This window comes from Eucyclogobius newberryi, unplaced genomic scaffold, assembly GCF_026437365.1.
Source record: "Eucyclogobius newberryi isolate DKJ021-1_F unplaced genomic scaffold, fEucNew1.0.hap1 SCAF_2, whole genome shotgun sequence".
NCBI lineage: Eukaryota > Metazoa > Chordata > Actinopteri > Gobiiformes > Gobiidae > Eucyclogobius > Eucyclogobius newberryi.
The window spans coordinates 21698695-21718757 of record NW_027315834.1 but is presented as its reverse complement, the minus strand read 5'-3'; the positions used below and the strand labels follow the sequence as shown (position 1 = coordinate 21718757).

Sequence of the window (20063 nt, the reverse complement as noted above, 5' to 3'; positions counted from 1 at the left end):
GTATACAATATAGACTACTAGGCCTATTTAATAATAATTTGAGCCTGCCAGATCAGACATTGGTTTTGTATTAGCATTTTCCAGAGCAATTGTTGGTTATTGAAACAGATCTAGTACTGTGGATATTTTGTGCAAACTGTCCAAATTGCTGCACATTCTGCACATGGATCAAACCTATTCGGCCCAGAGGCCACTGCCCTCTGAAAAACAAACTCAGGTAAATTTAGTCGAATAGCCTTGTCATTTTATCTTGTTTGATTAACATTGTTAGTAGGCAGGGTCCCAGATGTCTGATCGCGTCTCTGGTCGCGTGTGCATCAGTGATGTTAATAACACCACTGATAATAATAATAATAATAATAATAATAATAATAATAATAATAATAATAATAATAATAATAATAATAATAATAACATCATGTTATTATAGGTCCATCATGGCTGTAACTGACATGTGTAGGTAAATAAAGGGATCCGGGGCTAGGACCGCGCTGCTCGCGGCTGCTCAGAGCCACAGTCTGCTCTGGAGGCTCCAGCAGCTTTGCAGCTTCTGAGCTGAAGCGTGAACACGGATGTCCAGATCCAACAGGCCCATGTCTGAAAAGACCGACATACGGTGACATTTGATCGGAACGTGACACTGGCTTTGTCCAAGAGCAGGAAAGCCTCCGGAGGTGGGTGCGCTCCCGTCTGGCTGAGTCACCTTTGAGCCTAGCTAACATGACGTGTTTTCATCTGTTGTCTGCTGCTGCCGTCAATGTTATTTCTTTGTACGATGCCGCAGATTAAGATGGAGTGTGAGTGGAAACCAGACCAACAAGGACTTCAGCAGATCCTGCAGCTTCTGAAGGAGTCCCAGTCTCCTGACACGTCCATGCAAAGATCCGTCCAGCAAGTATCCTTTATCCCAACACAAGCACGTCCTCGGTGCGTGTTAAACAGCGGACTCAACAGGCGAAGGTCCAGCGGACTGTTATAGCACCACAATGTCGCATTTGATCATAGAACATCACCATTAGCAATGGCAAACTGAAACTAGATCTTTAACATTGCACACAAAACAGAAGCCCATTTATTTGATTTGACAGGTTTGTTGAGCAGAACTATGGCTTTATTTGGAGTAAATAATGTAAAGGCTATAGACAAGTGCTATAATATGTACTTCAGTGCTTGTTGGTGTGTTGTGTGTCCTTAACCTATTCCACAGAGACTAGAACAATTGAACCAGTATCCAGACTTCAACAACTATTTAATATTTGTCCTGACAAAGTTGAAAACTGAAGGTAAGTCTATCAATGGGTCTGATGCTGATGATTTCATTTGTCAGGTGTGTTAGGACGAATGGCACTTTGGTCCGGCACGCGCACAATTGAATAGATTGTTCTGTACAGTTTAGTAGAATTACTGCTGTAACTGGGTTGTTGTTGTTGTTGTACGCTTTTCTCTCTTTTCTCCTCAAAGATGAACCAACACGATCGCTCAGTGGACTTATTCTAAAAAACAATGTAAAAGCTCATTATCAGAATTTCCCCAACGGTGTGTGTGACTTCATCAAGAATGAATGTCTGCAAAGCATCGGCGACTCGTCTCCGCTCATCCGGGCCACTGTAGGTGAGTCTGCAAAAAAAAGTTATTCTGTGTTCTGTCACTGTAATGGAAAGGCTGTCCATGCCAAGTGAAACACAATGAGATACTGGTTTTGTAGTGTTTAAGTGAACTGTAGACTTTCTCTTTGGAAGGTATCCTTATCACCACTATTGCCTCCAAGGGCGAGCTCCAGAACTGGCCAGAACTTCTCCCCAAACTCTGCTTGCTTTTGGATTCTGAGGACTATAATACATGTGAGGTAAGGAAGCAGACAATAACATACTGGACGTTTATAGCATAGCTGCCAAGTTTAACCTTTTAGATTGGGATAAATTAACATTCAAATTATGAGCCACACTTTTTACTGAGCTACGGAGATGTGTTGGGTTGATTTATTTAGTAATTGTAGAAGTAATTGACTCTCTTTTAGTTGTGTTTATGTATTTGAGAGCAGGCAGACAGTCCCATGGTGTTGTGATGTTGAGCTTCATTAAAATGAACCTTTCCCCTGTTGTGCCCCAACGAGACCTTCCTTCAAAGCTCATTGAGAAGTTGAGATTTAGGTCAGCTATTTTCTGTAGAGGATCATGAAGTGTATGCGTTTAGGGCTTAACACTGAGCAGTTTGTGAAAGTGGCAGCGCCTTTATTATATGTTTAAGAGCGCTTGAGAATGCATTTACCTCTACGTGTAACATTCTGCTGTGAAAATGTCATATTGTGTGTATTTTATAATGCACAGAATCAATTTGACCATGTCATTTCCTGCCTGCCCAAATGCTAATGTGTTGCACTGTAGCAGCAGCAGATGTCAAAATGGTCATCTTTCCATTACACTGTGCCCCTCCCTCTGAACACTATTAAAAGACACAAGCAGGTGTCTCGGATGCCAAGTGTAATGTTGGTGGATAGCTTTATATAGTTTGTGTGTGATGGCAGTTTTTAGTTGGCGTCAGGGTCAAGCTGCCTTTACTTCACGGCATAAATCTTGTGTCTACAATTTCTTCAGTAGCAAATGTCTGAAACGGCTTTGTTTTGGCTCATATTGGTTGTGTGGTGATGTTCATTGGTGAATGTCTCAGACCGCTCATATTTTCATACTTTCTGTCAATACAAGAAAACAAACTTGTTGGTTGGAGATGGGGGAGCGTCGCTGCTTCCTCTGGGTGAGCCCCTCCAAAGCTTGTTACTTTGATTTCATATCCTTGATGTTGGGAATATAATAACCATATTATAACATGCCTGTGATATATTCCACGTGTGTATGACCTCGACTCCAATGTAACAGCCGATTTCTTAGTGTGACCTACAGTTTTTAATGTATTCGTAACCAATGTGTCACCATGGCAACGTGTTTCAGACAGCAGTGTGGTGTGCTATATTTTTGGATCTGCTTCTCAGTGTACATCTCTGTGAGCTAATGCCTGCAGCTCTCCATGTCCATTTACACCCAGCACAGGATCAGGAATACTGTGCATGCAAATCCAAAAGCAAACCTAAACCTGGATCAATGCAGTTATTTTAAATAGCTATGACTAAAGGCTGTGTTTTCTTTTTTTCTTTTTCCTCTTTGCCAGGGAGCATTTGGAGCTCTTCAGAAAATCTGTGAAGACTCTGCAGAGATCCTAGACAGTGATATGCTGGATCGCCCACTCAATATTTTGATCCCAAAGTTTCTACAATTCTTTAGGCACAGCAGCCCTAAAATTAGGTGATTACACATGTAAAATTAAATATCAGCAGATTTGATTATTCTGTTTTGTGGACACATTTATTGTTTACAATTTACTTATAATATCAATGATAATATGTATATTTAGTTGTTCAAGAAATTAACATTCTCTGCTCCAGGGGCAGAATGAAGACAAAGTCTTCATTCATTAACTGTAGCATGTGAGCATCACATATCTTTTGTGTGTTACAGATCTCATGCTATTGCCTGTGTAAATCAATTCATCATCTGCAGAACTCAGGCTCTTATGCTGCATATTGATCCTTTCATTGAGGTAGTCAACTTATTCAAAGAAATGTTTAATTTAATTTAAATAAGTATTGTTAATAATAATAATTATTCACTTTTACTGCAACTTCTCCATAGAATCTGTTTGCTCTAGCAACAGACGAGGAACCAGAAGTGAGGAAAAATGTGTGCAGAGCTCTTGTAATGTTATTAGAGGTTCGCCTCGACCGACTCCTTCCACACATGCATAACATAATTGAGGTAAAGGGCTCCTCTGTGTGTTTTGCTCTCAGTATTATAATCTGAAAATGAAAAGATTACAATAATGTGAATAAAAGTGTCATCTTACAGTACATGCTACAGAGGACTCAAGATCCAGATGAAAACGTAGCCTTGGAGGCGTGTGAATTCTGGTTGACTCTCGCAGAGCAGCCAGTGTGCAAAGAAGTACTTAGTGGTCACCTCTCTCAGTAAGTAACTAAACCTCTAGAGCCAAGTTTACCTCGGCATTCAGTCATTCAGAACCCCAGCTGTGAATAATATTGTTTTCCATACAAGAATTACGGGATCAATTATTAGGAAGATGTGTGAAATTACAAAATGTATTTTTCAATCTTAGACTTACTCCAGTACTTGTAAATGGGATGAGGTACTCTGAGATTGACATTATATTACTCAAGGTCAGTTTTCCCTATTGAAATTAAATGCACACTGCAGCAGCAGCATCAAGATGCTCTTGTTTCTATGGCCACAGGGAGACATAGAGGAAGATGAGACCGTACCTGACAATGAGCAGGACATCAGACCTCGCTTTCACCGCTCGCGCACCGTGGCCCAGCATCATGAGGGCGAGAGTATTGAAGAAGATGAGGATGATGAAGATGAACTTGATGACACCATTTCAGACTGGAACCTGCGTGAGTTTTCCTCTGGTGTAAACTGAGAAGGCTCGGCGATGTTCCCGAGTCACAAGTGGAGTCTGTACAGTATATTGTTTAGCTGTCTCATGTCTGTTTGATGTGTGTCCACACATATCTTTTGTACATATTTCTGTCTTTCCAAATGGCAGGTAAATGTTCAGCCGCAGCCTTGGATGTTTTGGCCAATGTATTCAGAGATGACCTTTTGGTTCACCTTTTGCCTCTTCTAAAGGAACTTATTTTCCACTCAGACTGGATAGTAAAAGAGTCTGGTGTTTTAGTTCTGGGTGCTATAGCTGAAGGTATAATAAGGCAATGTACCTGGATATTTTGTAAAAGTAAACCTGCTCTAAAGATTTTATTATAAATGTCTAGGTTGTATGCAGGGCATGATTACATACTTGCCTGAGCTCATACCTCACCTCATCCAGTTTCTATCTGACAAGAAGGCTTTGGTGCGGTCCATCACCTGTTGGACCCTCAGCCGCTATGCTCACTGGGTTGTAAGCCAACCTCCAGATACTTACCTAAAGCCTCTGATGACAGAACTTCTTCAAAGAATTCTAGACAGCAACAAGCGTGTTCAGGAGGCTGCTTGTAGGTGCGTAAAATAGACTTACTTTAAAAAACAAAACAAAAAAACTCTTTAGTGATTTACAATTCCTTGATTGTAAATCACTGATCTGTCCTTATTTCCTGAAACAGTGCCTTTGCAACTTTGGAAGAGGAGGCATGCACAGAGCTAGTACCTTACCTTGCATTTATTTTGGACACATTAGTGTTTGCTTTCAGCAAATACCAACATAAGAATCTCCTTATACTGTATGATGCCATAGGGACACTTGCTGATTCGGTGGGCCACCACCTCAATAAACAGGTACATTTTCATTTTCTGATCACACATTCTGCTTTCACTGTGTAAATTACATCTCTACTTTTTTATCTTAATCAGGAATACATTCAGATGCTGATGCCCCCATTGATTCAAAAGTGGAACCAGCTCAAAGATGAAGACAAAGATCTTTTTCCATTATTAGAAGTAAGTTCTGACATACTACAATATTGTGCATATTGAGAATAGTCAAGTAGGAAATGATTGAATTGAATAATCAGAGCAATTCTCTGTAGCTCAAAACGCCTCAGGATAAACTTGGACTCGAACTGTATTTCAGAGCCTTTGTAAATGCATATTATTGTCGTTTCCAGTGTTTGTCCTCCATTGCCACTGCCCTTCAGAGTGGTTTCTTGCCGTACTGTGAACCCGTATACCAACGCTGTGTCAACCTAGTCCAGAAGACACTTGCACAAGCCATGGTAAGAGCTCAAGCTTCTGAACCTATTTACTACTACCACCACCAAATACTAATACAAAATAGTTTCAATATTTACATTTTCAATTAGGCAATTTTTTTTAAATTTGTTGTTTCACGGGTTTTCCTTGGCATTTTTAAAAGGGGAGGATGGAATAAAAATTAAATTTTATTTTTCCATTATCAAATCACATTTCTACCATCCAAAAGTCGGAGTTGAATTTAAAAATATTTTTTTATTCGAAATAATTTTCTTGGATTCTTAGAATATAAGCCCTACAACCACCTCTCTACATTATCTACATAATTATAGTTATCAATGCAAGATGTTGAAAATAACCCTCATTATACTGCGGATTATACTGCGGTGTACAAAAATACCTTCAATGTCATAAACTAACTGTTTAATGGAAGGTGGAACTCACAGTGATCAGATAGAAAGTAGTCCCAGACTGAGCTTCTCAGAAAATGAACCATCCCGTGACGGTTTGGTATACTTTATTGAGTTTTGACAGGAACGCAAAGTGTGCAATGAATGAAAATGTATTATTGAGCTAGCTTAAATTTGGCCACAGTGATTTGATCCAACGGCGTAGTAAATTTTCCCACGCTCGCGTCGTGGACACGCAGCTCAGATCATCTCATTGGGACAAGTAGCGGCCTTACAATGCGATCAGAAGAGAACGTGTGACTCCAGACGAGCTGGACATGTCCACATGAATAGGACTTGTGCTACTTAAATGGCAACGACAAAATTATTCTGATATAATCAGTCAAGACGCGTATTCTTCATTTCCTCGTTCGAACACGACAAGATCAATGAGCCAAAGCCACGCCCACCCCGTATCCTTCATGTTAATCTACCGGTTGATCTCATGGATCTAGGAAGCCGTGAGTTGCGTGAGTTTTAAAACTCTGACGTTCGGACAAACTCAGGGTAGTGCAGAAATGGTCGGAGGTCGGAGATGCTGGTACAGAATACATTTTTATTTTTATTGAGGTTTTGGCCAAAAAAACTGCAGAAAATCTGCGAAAACAGGAAAAATACATTCATTTATTTTTTTAGAATCTCCGTTTTTGACGTCGGCGGGCTCGCAAAACAATTTATCAAAAAACTCTCGCCTTAGTTTAAAATTGTGGAGATTGCTGCGACAGAAATATTTACTCTCCTGTGTAAAGTTGCACAGGCATTTATTTGTGCAAATGAAGCTTTCAAGGTCCAAGTGCAGCCGGCCGCAGTGTCATGAGTTTGAATCCCGGCTGCATGTCCTCCCTTCTCTCATCCCCATTTCACGCTCAGCTGTCCTGTCTAATAAAGCCTACGGGCCAAAATATCCTTTAAAAAACACACGCTGTAGTAGACAGAACGCACATGTCTCTTTAAATGCAACTTGGTCAAGCTCTGAGCCTTCAGAATACATCTACAATATAATGTTTTACCATTTGCACAGATGCAAAAACATTATAAGTACATTGGAATTCTTGTGCAATTCTCCAACTCAAAGCCAAGAATAGATTTAAAGCGTGCTCGCAGTTGTTACCACCTTGGCATTGTGTTTTTTTTTTAAATAAATGGCATTCAAAAATAGAGTCAAGTTAAAAACATTAAATATAGTATTTGTCAGTTTCTGGCATGAGGTGTCTTGCCCTTAATGTCCAGTGCCACTAACCTTAACGCCTGGTGAACACCAGCTCCAGTTCCTCCCGCAAGACTTACAAAATGCTTAAAATCAATGTTGAAAAAATGTTGAAAAAATGCAGAATAAAAACTATTTTTTTTCTGATGTTTTGTCTTTGTTCACCAGCTTCACCAGTCACAGCCGGACCAGTATGACCCTCCTGATAAGGACTTCATGATCGTGGCTTTAGATCTTCTTAGTGGGCTGGCTGAAGGTTTGGGTGAAACTATTGAGCACTTGGTTGCCCGTAGCAACGTTCTCACTCTCCTGTACCAGTGTATGCAGGTAAAATGTGACATTGTAGTTGGTACTCTACCGAGGATTTCATGAATTTTTGTTCCTTGTTTTAGGACAAAATGCCAGAAGTTCGTCAGAGTTCGTTTGCTCTTCTCGGAGATCTGACAAAAGCCAGTTTCCAGCATGTTAAACCGTGCATTGGTATGTCTTTTCAATCAATCAGCTAAATCAATTAATATGTTATTAAACTCACTGACTACTGTGCTTTTCAGCTGATTTTATGCCTATACTTGGTAGAAACCTAAACCCAGAATTGATTTCAGTTTGCAATAATGCAACGTGGGCAATAGGTGAAATATCCATTCAAATGGGTGAGTTAAGGATTCACTATTCGGATACTACGGGACAGTATTTGTTCACATTTTCATCCACTGTACTTTTTTGGGGCCTTCACTTTTCAATCTCGCAGGGCCTGAAATGCAGCCATACATTGCCATAGTGCTGCAACAGCTGGTGGAGATCATTAACAGACCCAATACTCCAAAGACACTACTGGAGAACACAGGTACCCTTTGGTGGCAGCTTTTCACCAAGGACATGGTTTTATTTGCCAGGTCACACAATGTTCAAAGTGCTTCTTCTGATTTCAACTCTGTCCTCAAGGCCTTTCCATGCCTGCAGTCTTTCGGGTTTTTCTAGTTTCTAGCCACTACTACTTATTCACTGCTTGGGCGTGGGACATAATATAGTCCAAGAAAGGACTTTGTGTAAATATCTTGAAACCAATAATGCTAAAGCAGTCTTGGAAATTGCCTTTTGAATAGAATGCTTGGTGAGTGAAAGAGTAGTTCACGATTACAATTATTATTACAAAAAACAAGTTGGTTTATACACTTCTAAATCACCTGTTAAGTTTAATCAACAGTATTACCTGTTGAAAACAAATATCCAGAACATTTATAAATGTTTTCTTGTTTGTTTGCCGTCAGTTTATATGTTGCTTGTATTTACTGTTCTATTAATGTGAATGCCTATTGGCCTAGCTGTTAAATGTGGTTTAAGAATGGAATTGTTTGATGCAGGATTTTGGCAGGATTAATTATTACACTGTTAACTGCTCATTTCAGTTGAACCATGTTGTAATTTAAAATAAGCCTATGAGATCCTAATATTGAAAAATCACATTTTGTTGGCTACTTGACTACGTACTATATTTAACACTAGTATAGTATTTGACCTAAATGTCAAAGAAGTCGGTCATGTAAACGCCACTGTACATAGTGGGTTTGTCCAAACATTCATTTGTATCACATTACATTGTCTGTGATAAAGGAATCCTGCACTGAACTTTACACTAATGAGCACACCATCTGCTTCCTGCACGTGTCATTGGACTGTTCATAAATGCTTGTATGTTTAATGAGAATGTTGCATAGTTTTGTGTCTTTTAAACTTAGGTCCTCCCTCTCCTCTGCCTCATACGAACCTGCTGTGCTGGATACTAGTCTCCCTCCATGTTGTTGGCTTGGAGTAATTTGTCATTTCTTTGAAAACAAAAAGTATATTTATTTATGTCTTCTGTGTTATTAACAGTTGTGAGTTTAAGGGAGAATCTTAAGGGCAATCTTGTGACGAGGCCACTCTTAACTGATCTTGATATGGTTATTATTATAACCTCTGTGTCCTGTCCAAGCTGTCGATGTTCTCCCTTAAACGTGTTTGTATGTTTTATTTATGGTGTCATATTTTACATTTTTACCCACATCTGAAAGAGCTGTATTAAACAACACTAGTGAATTATTCTGTTTATCATACACAAATTATGTTGATTTATGTGTCTGAGTTGTTTGTTTTTTCTTTATTTTTCCTCCCCTTCTCATTGCTCATGTCTTGGTTGGCGTTTGGTGGTGTGTACCCGTGATTGCGTTACCTTAGCAATAACAATTGGTCGTCTTGGTTACGTTTGTCCTCAAGAGGTGGCACCCATGCTACAGCAGTTTATAAGACCCTGGTGTGTATTATTCAATATTTTTATTTAATTTATTTTCCTCCGCTTTCATCTATCCCCTCTCCTTTTTACTCTGCATCTCAATTCACCCTCTAAAATACTCTGAGTTTGTTTCTATCTCTGCCAACTCTGTGACTAACCCTGTCCTTTAGAGGTCCTTTTTGTGAATTGTTTTCATTTGCTCAAGTGACGTTACCGTTATAGTGTTCGTTTTTTTACTTTCATTTTGTTTTAATTTTCTCTGTCATTGTTAATTGTTTAAATTATTAAAATGCATGGGATTACATGCCTGCTGGCTCGACAATAGAGAAAGGCAGCAGTACTATTCTGCAAATTAAAAACGGCATATGAATTCTCCCTTTCTCATTTGGTAGTCACCCAGCTGCATGTGCCTGTCCCTGTAAAACCCAAGACAAAATATTGTTTAAGGCCCTCTACAAATGAGGTTTTGCCAAACACGCATGATACAGTTCATGTAGAATGTACACTTTTGTTTAATACATATTTTAGTTTTAGAGAGAGGCATCTTTACTAAGTTTTAACCATGTTGGATGTTTTTAACACACTTAAATCATCCCTACTTTCAGGTGCACATCTTTACGAAATATAAGAGACAATGAGGAGAAGGACTCGGCTTTCAGAGGAATTTGCACTATGATCAGTGTGAACCCAGGAGGTGTTGTTCAGGTGAGGGGATGCGTGAATCATGATCACTTTAATTGTGTTTGTGTTAAAAAAATAAAGTTTCTGTCAATTTCAAACAGGATTTCATATTTTTCTGCGATGCTGTGGCTTCCTGGGTAAATCCAAAAGATGATCTTAAAGACATGTTTTATAAGGTAAAACATAATTTAGCCGAATAATCAACGCTGTGGCTTTTATATTACCTTTCACATACTGATTGTTTTCCATGATGTTCATTCCAGATTATACATTAATTAAAAATTCAATCCATCGCACAGTAAATTAAATAAATATTTGATATATAAATCTTTTTTTTCAATACCAGATTCTTCATGGGTTTAAGAACCAGGTCGGAGAAGACAACTGGAAGCGTTTCTCAGATCAGTTCCCCATGCCTCTAAAGGAACGGCTGGCGACATTTTATGGGGTGTAACTACAGCAGCAGCATGCTTCAAACTAATCATAAGGTCTTTGTTTTCACAATACTCTTATGTACCCTCTAAACACGTCTGAAATAAACTACCACTTTTACAGATCAATGTAAAGGAAACCTCTCACACCCAGGGAATATGTTGTTCTGAGAGGGCCGTGTGCATGCTGCAGGGGGGCGGGGCCAGACGCCAGGAGGCGCTGGAGGGAGAGCTGAGGAGTTCCTTTGCTTGGACCGTGTTGCACGGTATTGGGTTGCACAATGCGTTTAAAATTATTAGTCTGATAAGAAGTGACTTCCACTTTTTTTTCTCTCCACTCAATTATAAATACATTTTATTTACATTTTATATATCTGAAGAAAATAGTAAAATCAATTTTGAATGTTTTTTTTTTTTCTTCAAAAAGCATCCAAACTTACTTACTGTGCTACAGCTTTTACAGCAGAGTTTTAGTTGTTTATAGGTAGGCAGCATGCTCGTATGACACTGGTACGTACGGGAATGTTTGGACAGCTTTCATTTCCCATGTTCTTGATCCAGAGGTGAACGCTGATCATTATATTGTAGCAAAAGGCGGTTTAGTGTTGAGTGGCTCATTTTAATTGTCCCTTTAGTTACAGCTATACAGGCGTTCAATAGAAATTCAAGGAATATCAAATACTTCGACAGTGCAACATTCTCCATCTTGGGCTGTGTTAAGAAAACAAGTTAATGTTGTATTTTTATTTCTCTTTTTAATTTAATCTACTTTTGCTAAACGCATGACTTGAAAGATGACTGTAGCCTACATGTTTTGGTAATTGTGTTTTGTGGGTAACTTCTCTCTTGCATGTTGGTGGCCCCTCAAATCCCCATGGGAGTGGAATAGTCAAGGGAGGGAATCTTCCAATATGGAAATGTACACTGTCCAAAAATGTGTTAAAACTGTGAAACCTCATCTTTAATGCGATGTATACATGTTTTAGTTTTTGTTGTATTATTTATGTTTTTATTGTTTTATAATGGCCTGAATGTGTTCCATGATGAGCAACTGAGATAGTTTTAAGTTTCCAGCCAGTGATATTTCTCTGCTGGACAGAGTCATTTACTTCTAAGTTAAAGGCAGTGTTTAAGTTGGTCATGCACAATACATAATCTGATATGCACCTTAAGTGCACGTTACCTTTTTTTAAATGCCTAAAATGTTGTAGCCAACTCTTTGTGAAAAAACGTAATATGATCTTGTAGAACTCAGCTGTCTTCACTAGTTCCTTCAGTGTGAAGGATGAAGCGTCATGGAATACAGAGGAAAATGTATTTGTATTTTACTTTAATGTTTTGTTTTTCACATTTGTCACATTCCATCTGGCATGCAAACAAGTTTGATTCAGTTTAGGCTATTCGTACAAGCACCAATTAAGAATACCAGGGTTAAACTCAAAGCCAATTTTCACCAGTCTTTCTGATTTGACATTTTACAGATTGCTACAATATGCACACTTAAGTCAGTTTTCCTCTACTTGAATATGTGTTTTATATGTTAACCTCAGGTTGTCCTCAGCGTTCTGGTGTATTCTATCCCTTACGTAATTACTTGGTGTCTATCTCTTACCTTTTCGTTTATGTTCAGTATTTCATGACTAGCATGTATTGTAAATTGCTAAGAAAATGTAACTATTGGAAATAACTGATCTGTGTGGTGGATTATTTTAAATGTAATTATCTATAGGTTTCAAAATTATGGAAAATTAGGGCCTTTGCCATGACAATTAATTAAAATATCCTGTCTTTTGAATGGTGAAAAGTCCCCAAAATGTTGGCTAATGGGAAGCTGAAACCCATGAACACCTCGACTTATGGCACTAAATGTATCATTGTTGATTTGTTGGAATGTCCAATTTAGGTGTTCTTTTGTATACAATTGCAATTTATTCAACTTAATTAAGAATCGTATTTTATAGAGGTCCAAGTAAGACTGTCTAACATAATATAGACTATATGTATGTTTAATATTGAATAGCCTTGATTATATCACTTGCCTTTGTTGGTTTTATTTTTTTCTATGAAAAAGCATAATGTCCTTTTTATGGACATAGTTTTGTTTTTAATGAGCTGCTGAATTTAAAAAAAATGTATACTTTGGGGCCACCAAATATTTTGGATCATGCAAAGACTCTATATTGTATTGTAGTAATTTTTGTAATATTTGTAATATGATATAGTGGGTGTGACTGGTTACCATTGCTTGAAGTTTTACATTGTCAAATAAACTGTTTACAACATGTCTTATTTGGACCCTCACAATGATTTATTAGTGTAGGCCTGTAATGTCTCTGTAGATTTGGGTTAATCGCTACTACACACGCATGCAGGCAAAAGAAAATGCAGTCATCATTGTACAAATGCAGACTGTTAGTTGTGTTGACAATCTGGAGGGCAGGGGACTAGGTAACTCCACATTTATTTCAAGGAAATATCCAAAATGGAAATATTCAATTTTGTCCTTATTTGTATTTGTGGGCAAGGGCCTAGGTAACTCCACATTTACTGAAGGAAATACCCAAAACAGAAATACACATGTTTGTCCTAATTATTTGTATTTGTTTGGGAATATCTCCACACAAGTGTCATAAAACATAAAACAGTAGCACGGCTGCCAAGCAATGACAACAATGGAAGTATCAAAGCCTAAAGAATGAGAGTAAAGCTGTACGGCGGAAGCACCAAAACACCAAAGAAGGAGAGGGAGATGAAGAGTCAGCTCTGGAATAAAGCCGGTCAGAATCTGAAGAATGAAGTCTTAAGAAAATAATAAAGTCTCTGAGGAATAAAATCTGACGGTAATGTAACACTGCACTTGGATACCAACCGCCATAAAACAAGAATAAAGTCTAAAATATAGCCGCAAGCGGCAATGATCGGCCCTCGCCACCGCCACACCACCGCCATGCCGCAAGAGGAGGGGGCGCTAACGCGCCCCAATTGTCCTTTTATTACGCCTACTGCTGAATCTGTGACGCTGTCACATCTTCTCCCCTTTGTTTTACCATTAAAAAGCAATTTTATTTTGAATTCTTGGCAAAATGTGTGGCTTTGCCGCACAGACACCGTGACTCTTTGAATAAAAATGTGGATAACTTTTGATGGTCCACCCCTGAAGATGAGTCTCACCAAATTTCACGTTGATAGGGCAAACGCCCTGGGAGGAGTTGGTGAAAGTATAAAGTGTGAACATGTTCTGGTGATTTCCCCATTGGAATAACATGGGAGGTTTCAGTCATCGCTACAGCAAAGCCGTAACAATTATGACATGGGTCTCATTGACTTTTTTGATGAGTATGCCAAAATTGAGTTTTGTGTCAAATTTCAGATAATTTCGCAAAACTAAACATTTAACCTCCATATAAAATCTGTAGGGGGCGCTGTGGTGCCAAATTAATTAATTTCACTTCAAGTAGGTTTAGGGCAAAGAGTTTAACAACTGATTGTAATTTGACGCAATTCGGACTTTATCTGCGCAAACGGCAGAAATGTTAAATTTGGGAGATTTCTAAAATTCTAGCTAAAGTTTGCGGCTTCGTCGCACAGAGACCGAGACGGGTATCAATGTAATTTGAATAACTTTTGATGTCCCACTCCTCAGTAGCATTTTCACCAAATTTCAGCTTTTTAGAGCCAACGCCCTGGGAGGAGTTCGTAAAAGTATGACGTTTGGAAAAACTCCCGAGTCATGCTTAGCCATTTTTGAACCAATATGGCCGACATTTGGTTGGGTGGACGGCGCTGCCGTAATAATATTTTTTTACTTCTTTTGTCACCATCTACGAAGGAGTGCGTTAGTGAGTGTTTGGAAGTGGGCGAGCGCTTCGCGCTCGATTTCGTGCGCACTCTGCGCCAAATTTCATGATTCTACGATCAGATTTTTTTGGGGTAATTTCCTATCTCTCAATGCATTTTTGGTACATTTGGGGGCGCTGACGCGCCAATTTTTTATTTTAGAAAAGGGAAATAGCCAGAATGTAGAGAGGCACGATTTTTAGAGGTGTGCAAATTTTTGTGACTTTTCGTCAATGTTCACTGGGTGAAAAATAGGGGGGTTGGTCCCGAGAATAAAGAAAGAAAGAAGAAGAAAGAATTTTGCTTTCGCCCTAGGAGGAGTTCGTTAAAGTGTGAAGTGTAAAAATGTGGTCATTTTAGAGATTTTGCGGTTTCCCCATAGGGATAACATGGGATGTTTCTGTCATCGCTATGGCTACGCTGTACAAAATATGACTTTGGCTCCCATACTTTTATTTGAAGATGGCAAATGAGAATTGTGTGCAAAATGTTATGTCATTTGGAAAAACTCTATTGTTTATAGGCCATTCTGAAGGCCAAATAGTCCAAATTCTGGGTAAAGTTTGTGGCTCCGCCGCACTGAGACCGTAAATGTTATCCTTAAACTTTGAATAACTTTAGATGCCCCACTTGTCTAGAGGACGTACACCAATTTTGAGGTTGGTGGGCAAAACGCCCTAGGAGGAGTTCGTTAAAGTGTGAAACAGAAAAATGTGGAAATTCAAGAGATTTAGCGGTTTTCCCATAGGGATAACATGGGAGGTTTCTGTCATCGCTACGACTACGCCGTAAAAATTAAGGCATTTGTCTGATAGGCTTTTTTGATCGGGATGGCAAAATAGAATTTTGGGTAAAGTTTAGAACATTTTGGTAAAACTAATCTTTGACCTTCAATGTTAATTTTAAGGTCACTCTGTAGGGGGCGCTATCGCGCCCATTTCAATTTTGTCATCATAAACTGGTCCAAACTAGAAAGTTTAACAACTGATTCAAATTTGGTCCTGATCGGACTGGTTTTGATCAAATGGGAGCAATTTTTAGATTAGCAATATCTCAAAATAAGTGGTCCAACTTTGCGGCTGCGCCGCACACAGACCGTAAAAGGTATACCAAAAATTTTGATAACTTTAGATGCCCCACTTGTCCAGAGGACGTACGCCGATTTTGAAGTTGGTGGGCAAAACGCCCTAGGAGGAGTTCGTCAAAGTTTGACGTGAACAAAATGGCTAACTCAGCTTGTTTTCATTTTCAAAGGAAGATGGCGGGCATAGGGTAAGTCTGGGGGCGTGGCCACAATAAAAACAAAATTTTGTCCTCAAGAGAGGAATGCGTGTCCCGAATTTCGTAGCTCTACGGCAAAGTTGACCCCGGGGCATCTCCCATAGGCGCAATGTATTTTGACTTTTGTCGAAAAATGTTGACATTTTTTGACGAAAAAAAAAATGGCCCAGAAAAAATCTAATTTTTCGCCGAGTCTGAATTTTCTGCAAAGTTTGGTGAGTTTTTGAGCATGTTCAGGGGGTCAAATTAGAGATCAAAAAGCAGAAGAACAAGAAAAAATATATATATATATAACCGCAAGCGGCAATGATCGGCCCTCGCCACGCCGCCGCCACACCGCCGCCACGCCGCAAGAGGAGGGGGCGCTAACGCGCTCCAATTGTCCTTTTATTACGCCTACTGCTGAATCTGTGACGCTGTCACATCTTCTTCCCTTTGTTTTACCATCAAAAAGCTATTTTATTTTGAATTCTTGGCAAAATGTGCGGCTTTGCCGCACAGACACCGTGACTCTTTGAACAAAAATGTGAATAACTTTTGACGGTTCACCCCTGAAGATGAGTCTCATCAAATTTCAGGTTAATAGGGCTAAAGCCCTGGGAGGAGTTTGTGAAAATCTAAAGTGTAAACATGTTCTGGCGATTTCCCCATTGGAATAACATGGGAGGTTTTGGTCATCGCTACGGCAAAACCATAACAATTATGACATGGGTCTCATTGACTTTTTTGATGGGGATGCCAAAATTGAGTTGTGTGTCAAATTTCATAAAATTTCGCTAAACTAAACATTTAACCTCCATATAAAATCTGTAGGGGGCGCTGTGGTGCCAAATTAATTTATTTCACTTCAAGTACGTTTAGCGCAAAGAGTTTAACAACTGATTCTAATTTGACGCAATTCGGACTTTATCTGCGCAAACGGCAGAAATGTTAAATTTGGGAGATTTTCTGAAATTCTAGCTAAAGTTTGCGGCTTCGCCGCACAGAGACCGTGACAGGTATCAATGTAATTTGAATAACTTTTGATGTCCCACTCCTCAGTAGCATTTTCACCAAATTTCAGCTTTTTAGAGCCAACGCCCTGGGAGGAGTTCGTAAAAGTACGACGTTTGGAAAAACTCCCGAGTCCTGCTTAGCCATTTTTGAACCAATATGGCCGACATTTGGTTGGGTGGACGGCGTTGCCGTAATAATATTTTTTACTTCTCTTGTCACCATCTACCTCTGCGCCAAATTTCATGATTCTACGATCAGATCTTTTTTGGGTCATTTCCTATCTCTCAATGCATTTTTGGTACATTTGGGGGCGCTGACGCACCAATTTTTTTATTTTACAAAAGGGAAATAGCCAGAATGTAGAGAGGCACGATTTTTAGAGGTGTGCACATTTTTGTGACTTTTCGTCAATGTTCACTGGGTGAAAAATAGGGGGGTTGGTCCCAAGAAGAAAGAAAGAAAGAAGAAAGAAAGAATATTAAAGCCGCAAGCGGCATCCAACGGCCCTCGCGGGCCGCCGGCCTTCCGACTCTGCTCTCTGCATTTTACAGAGATGGCGCTAACGCAATTGTCTAAGAACTAAGACAGTGACACATTGTACATGTACAATGCTGTGCTTAACCAGTGCAAATGAACACAAATGTCGGTCAAATGTGCAGCTCCAGCGCACAGAGACCGTGACACTTGGAATAAAAATATGGATAACTTTTGATGCTCCGCTTGTGTAGATTATTTTCCCAAAATATGAGCTTGATCGAGCTATTGCCCACAGAGGAGTTCATTAAAGTGTGAAGCATAAATGTGAACATTTCAAGGATTTGGCGTTTTTCCCATTTGTGACATATATTTGCGGCTCTACCGCACAGAGACCCTAGTACTTAAAATCAAAATATGGATAACTTTTGATGCCCCGCTTGTGTAGATGATTCTCCCCAAATATGAACTTGATCGGGTATTCGCCCTAGGAGGAGTTTGTTAAAGTGTGAAGTGTAAAAATGTGGTCATTTTAGAGATTTTGCGGTTTCCCCATAGGGATAACATGGGATGTTTCTGTCATCGCTACGGCTACGCTTTACCAAATATGATTTTGGCTCCCATACTTTTTATTTTGGGGATGGCAAATGAGAATTGTGTGCAAAATGTCATGTCATTTGGAAAAACTCTTGTTTATAGGCCACTCTGAAGGCCAAATAGTCCAAATTCTGCGAAAAGTTTGCGGCTCAGCTGCACAGAGACCGTAAATGTTATCGATAAAATTTGAATAACTTTAGATGCCCCACTTGTCTAGAGCAGGTACACTGATTTTGAGATCAGTGGGCCAAACGCACTAGGAGGAGTTCGTTAAAGTGTGAAGCGTAAATGTGAACATTTCAAAGATTTGGCGTTTTCCCATTTGTGACAGTATATTTGCAGCTCCACGGCACAGAGACCGTACCACTTAAAATCAAAATATGACTAACTTTTGATGCCCCGTTTGTGTATATGATTTTCCCCAAATATGAGCTTGATCGGGCAATCGCCCTAGGAGGAGTTTGTTAAAGTGTGAAGCGTAAAAATGTGGTGATTTGAGCGATTCTGCGATTTTCCCATAAGGATAACATGGGATGTTTCTGTCAACGCTTCGGTTACGCCGTACAAAATATGACTTTGGCTCTCATACTTTTATGATCAGGATGGCAAATTAGAATTTTGTTCAAAATATCATGTCATTTGGAAAAACTCTATTGTTTATAGGCCACTCTGAAGGCCAAATAGTCAGAATTCTGGGAAACGTTGCCGGCTCCGTCGCACAGAGACCGTAAAAGTTATCCTTAAAATTTGGATAAATTTAGATGCCCCACTTGTCTAGAGGACGTACACCGATTTTGAGGTTCGTGGGCAAAACGCACTAGGAAGAGTTCGTTAAAGTGTGAAACATAAAAATGTGGATATTTGAGAGATTTTGCGGTTTTCCCATAGGGATAACATGGGAGGTTTCTGTCATCGCTACGACTACGCCGTAAAAAATAAGGCATTTGTCTGATTGGCTTTTTTGATCGGGACGCCAAAATAGAATTTTGGGTAAAGTTTAGAACATTTTGGTAAAACTAATTTTTGACCTTCAATGTTAATTTCAAGGTCACTCTGTAGGGGGCGCTATCGCGCCCATTTCAATTTTGTCATCATAAACTGGTCCAAACCGGAAAGTTTAACAACTGATTCAAATTTGGTCCTAATCGGACTCGTTTTGATCAAATGGGAGCAATTTTTAGATCTGCAATATTCCAAAATAAGTTGTCCAACTTTGCGGCTGCGCCGCACACAGACCGTAAAAGGTATCTCAAAAAATTTGATAACTTTAGATGCCCCACTTGTCCAGAGGACGTACGCCGATTTTGAAGTCGGTGGGCAAAACGCCCTAGGAGGAGTTCGTCAAAGTTTGACGTGAACAAAATGGCTAACACAGCGTGTTTTCATTTTCAAAGGAAGATGGCGGCCATAGGGTAAGTCTGGGGGCGTGGTCACAATGATTTTTTTTTTTTGTCCTCACGAGAGGAATGCGTGTCCCGAATTTCGTAGCTTTACGACAAAGTTGACCTCGGGGCGTCTCCCATAGGCGCAATGTATTTTGACTTTTGTCGGTGGCGCTGTCGCGCCATTTTTTGACGAAAAAAAAAATGGCCCTGAAAAAATCTAATTTTTCGCCGATTCTGAATTTTGGGCAAAGTTTGGTGAGTTTTTGAGCATGTTCAGGGGGTCAAATTAGATCTCAAAAAGCAGAAGAACAAGAAAAATAATAAAAATAAAAATAATAATATTTTTAGCAAAAACAATATAGCCGTTTCCAGTATAACAACAAATTATACATCGTTTGAAAGCTCTAAGCCTTCCCGATGCCGCCATGGGGTGGAATCATCATTACGAGCGCTTACGCGCTCGTCACTCCCTATTCCGTCGGGATGCCCCGCCCACTCCCCATAGACTTCCATTGATTTGAGCAGATACAAGCATGGCCCATGCCTGCGGCATGGATTCTCGCGTACGGGACGATGCCAGGAGGGTTTTTGGAGGAATGCAGCGCTTCGCGCTGCTGTTGTCAACAATTAGTGAATGGGCTACGCCCATTCACTAATTGTTGACTATTTCTGTCATAGCAGGAGTAAGTATGCATGATCC

General features: G+C 39.6%; 1 protein-coding gene across 2 annotated transcripts; it reads left to right on the top strand.

Annotated features, from left to right (window-relative positions):
- The first annotated feature begins 514 nt into the window (after positions 1-514).
- tnpo1 (transportin 1) lies at positions 515-13078 on the top strand. Of its 2 annotated transcripts, XM_072454454.1 has the most exons (25): positions 515-674; positions 785-895; positions 1208-1283; positions 1462-1611; positions 1740-1846; positions 3163-3296; positions 3510-3591; positions 3684-3806; positions 3897-4015; positions 4165-4225; positions 4300-4462; positions 4615-4767; positions 4841-5066; positions 5171-5342; positions 5418-5504; positions 5672-5779; positions 7581-7739; positions 7805-7892; positions 7964-8062; positions 8161-8256; positions 9627-9702; positions 10287-10386; positions 10464-10538; positions 10709-10850; positions 10918-13078. In XM_072454454.1, the coding sequence occupies exons 2-24, from the start codon at positions 791-793 to the stop codon at positions 10814-10816; spliced, it is 2667 nt and encodes an 888-aa protein (XP_072310555.1). In that variant the 5' UTR covers positions 515-674; positions 785-790; the 3' UTR covers positions 10817-10850; positions 10918-13078. The 2 variants fall into 2 exon arrangements, 1 of the variants encoding a protein (XP_072310555.1); XR_011928135.1 differs by lacking the exons at positions 9627-9702; positions 10918-13078.
- The last annotated feature ends 6985 nt before the right edge of the window (positions 13079-20063 follow it).

Excerpts from the sequence above, each read along its gene's own strand:
- tnpo1 (XM_072454454.1), top strand. The coding sequence starts at position 791 with ATGGAGTGTGAGTGGAAACCAGACCAACAAGGACTTCAGCAGATCCTG. Across the intron at positions 896-1,207 it reads TGCAAAGATCCGTCCAGCAA|AGACTAGAACAATTGAACCA; the intron begins GTATCCTTTATC and ends CCTATTCCACAG. Across the intron at positions 7,740-7,804 it reads TCCTGTACCAGTGTATGCAG|GACAAAATGCCAGAAGTTCG; the intron begins GTAAAATGTGAC and ends TCCTTGTTTTAG.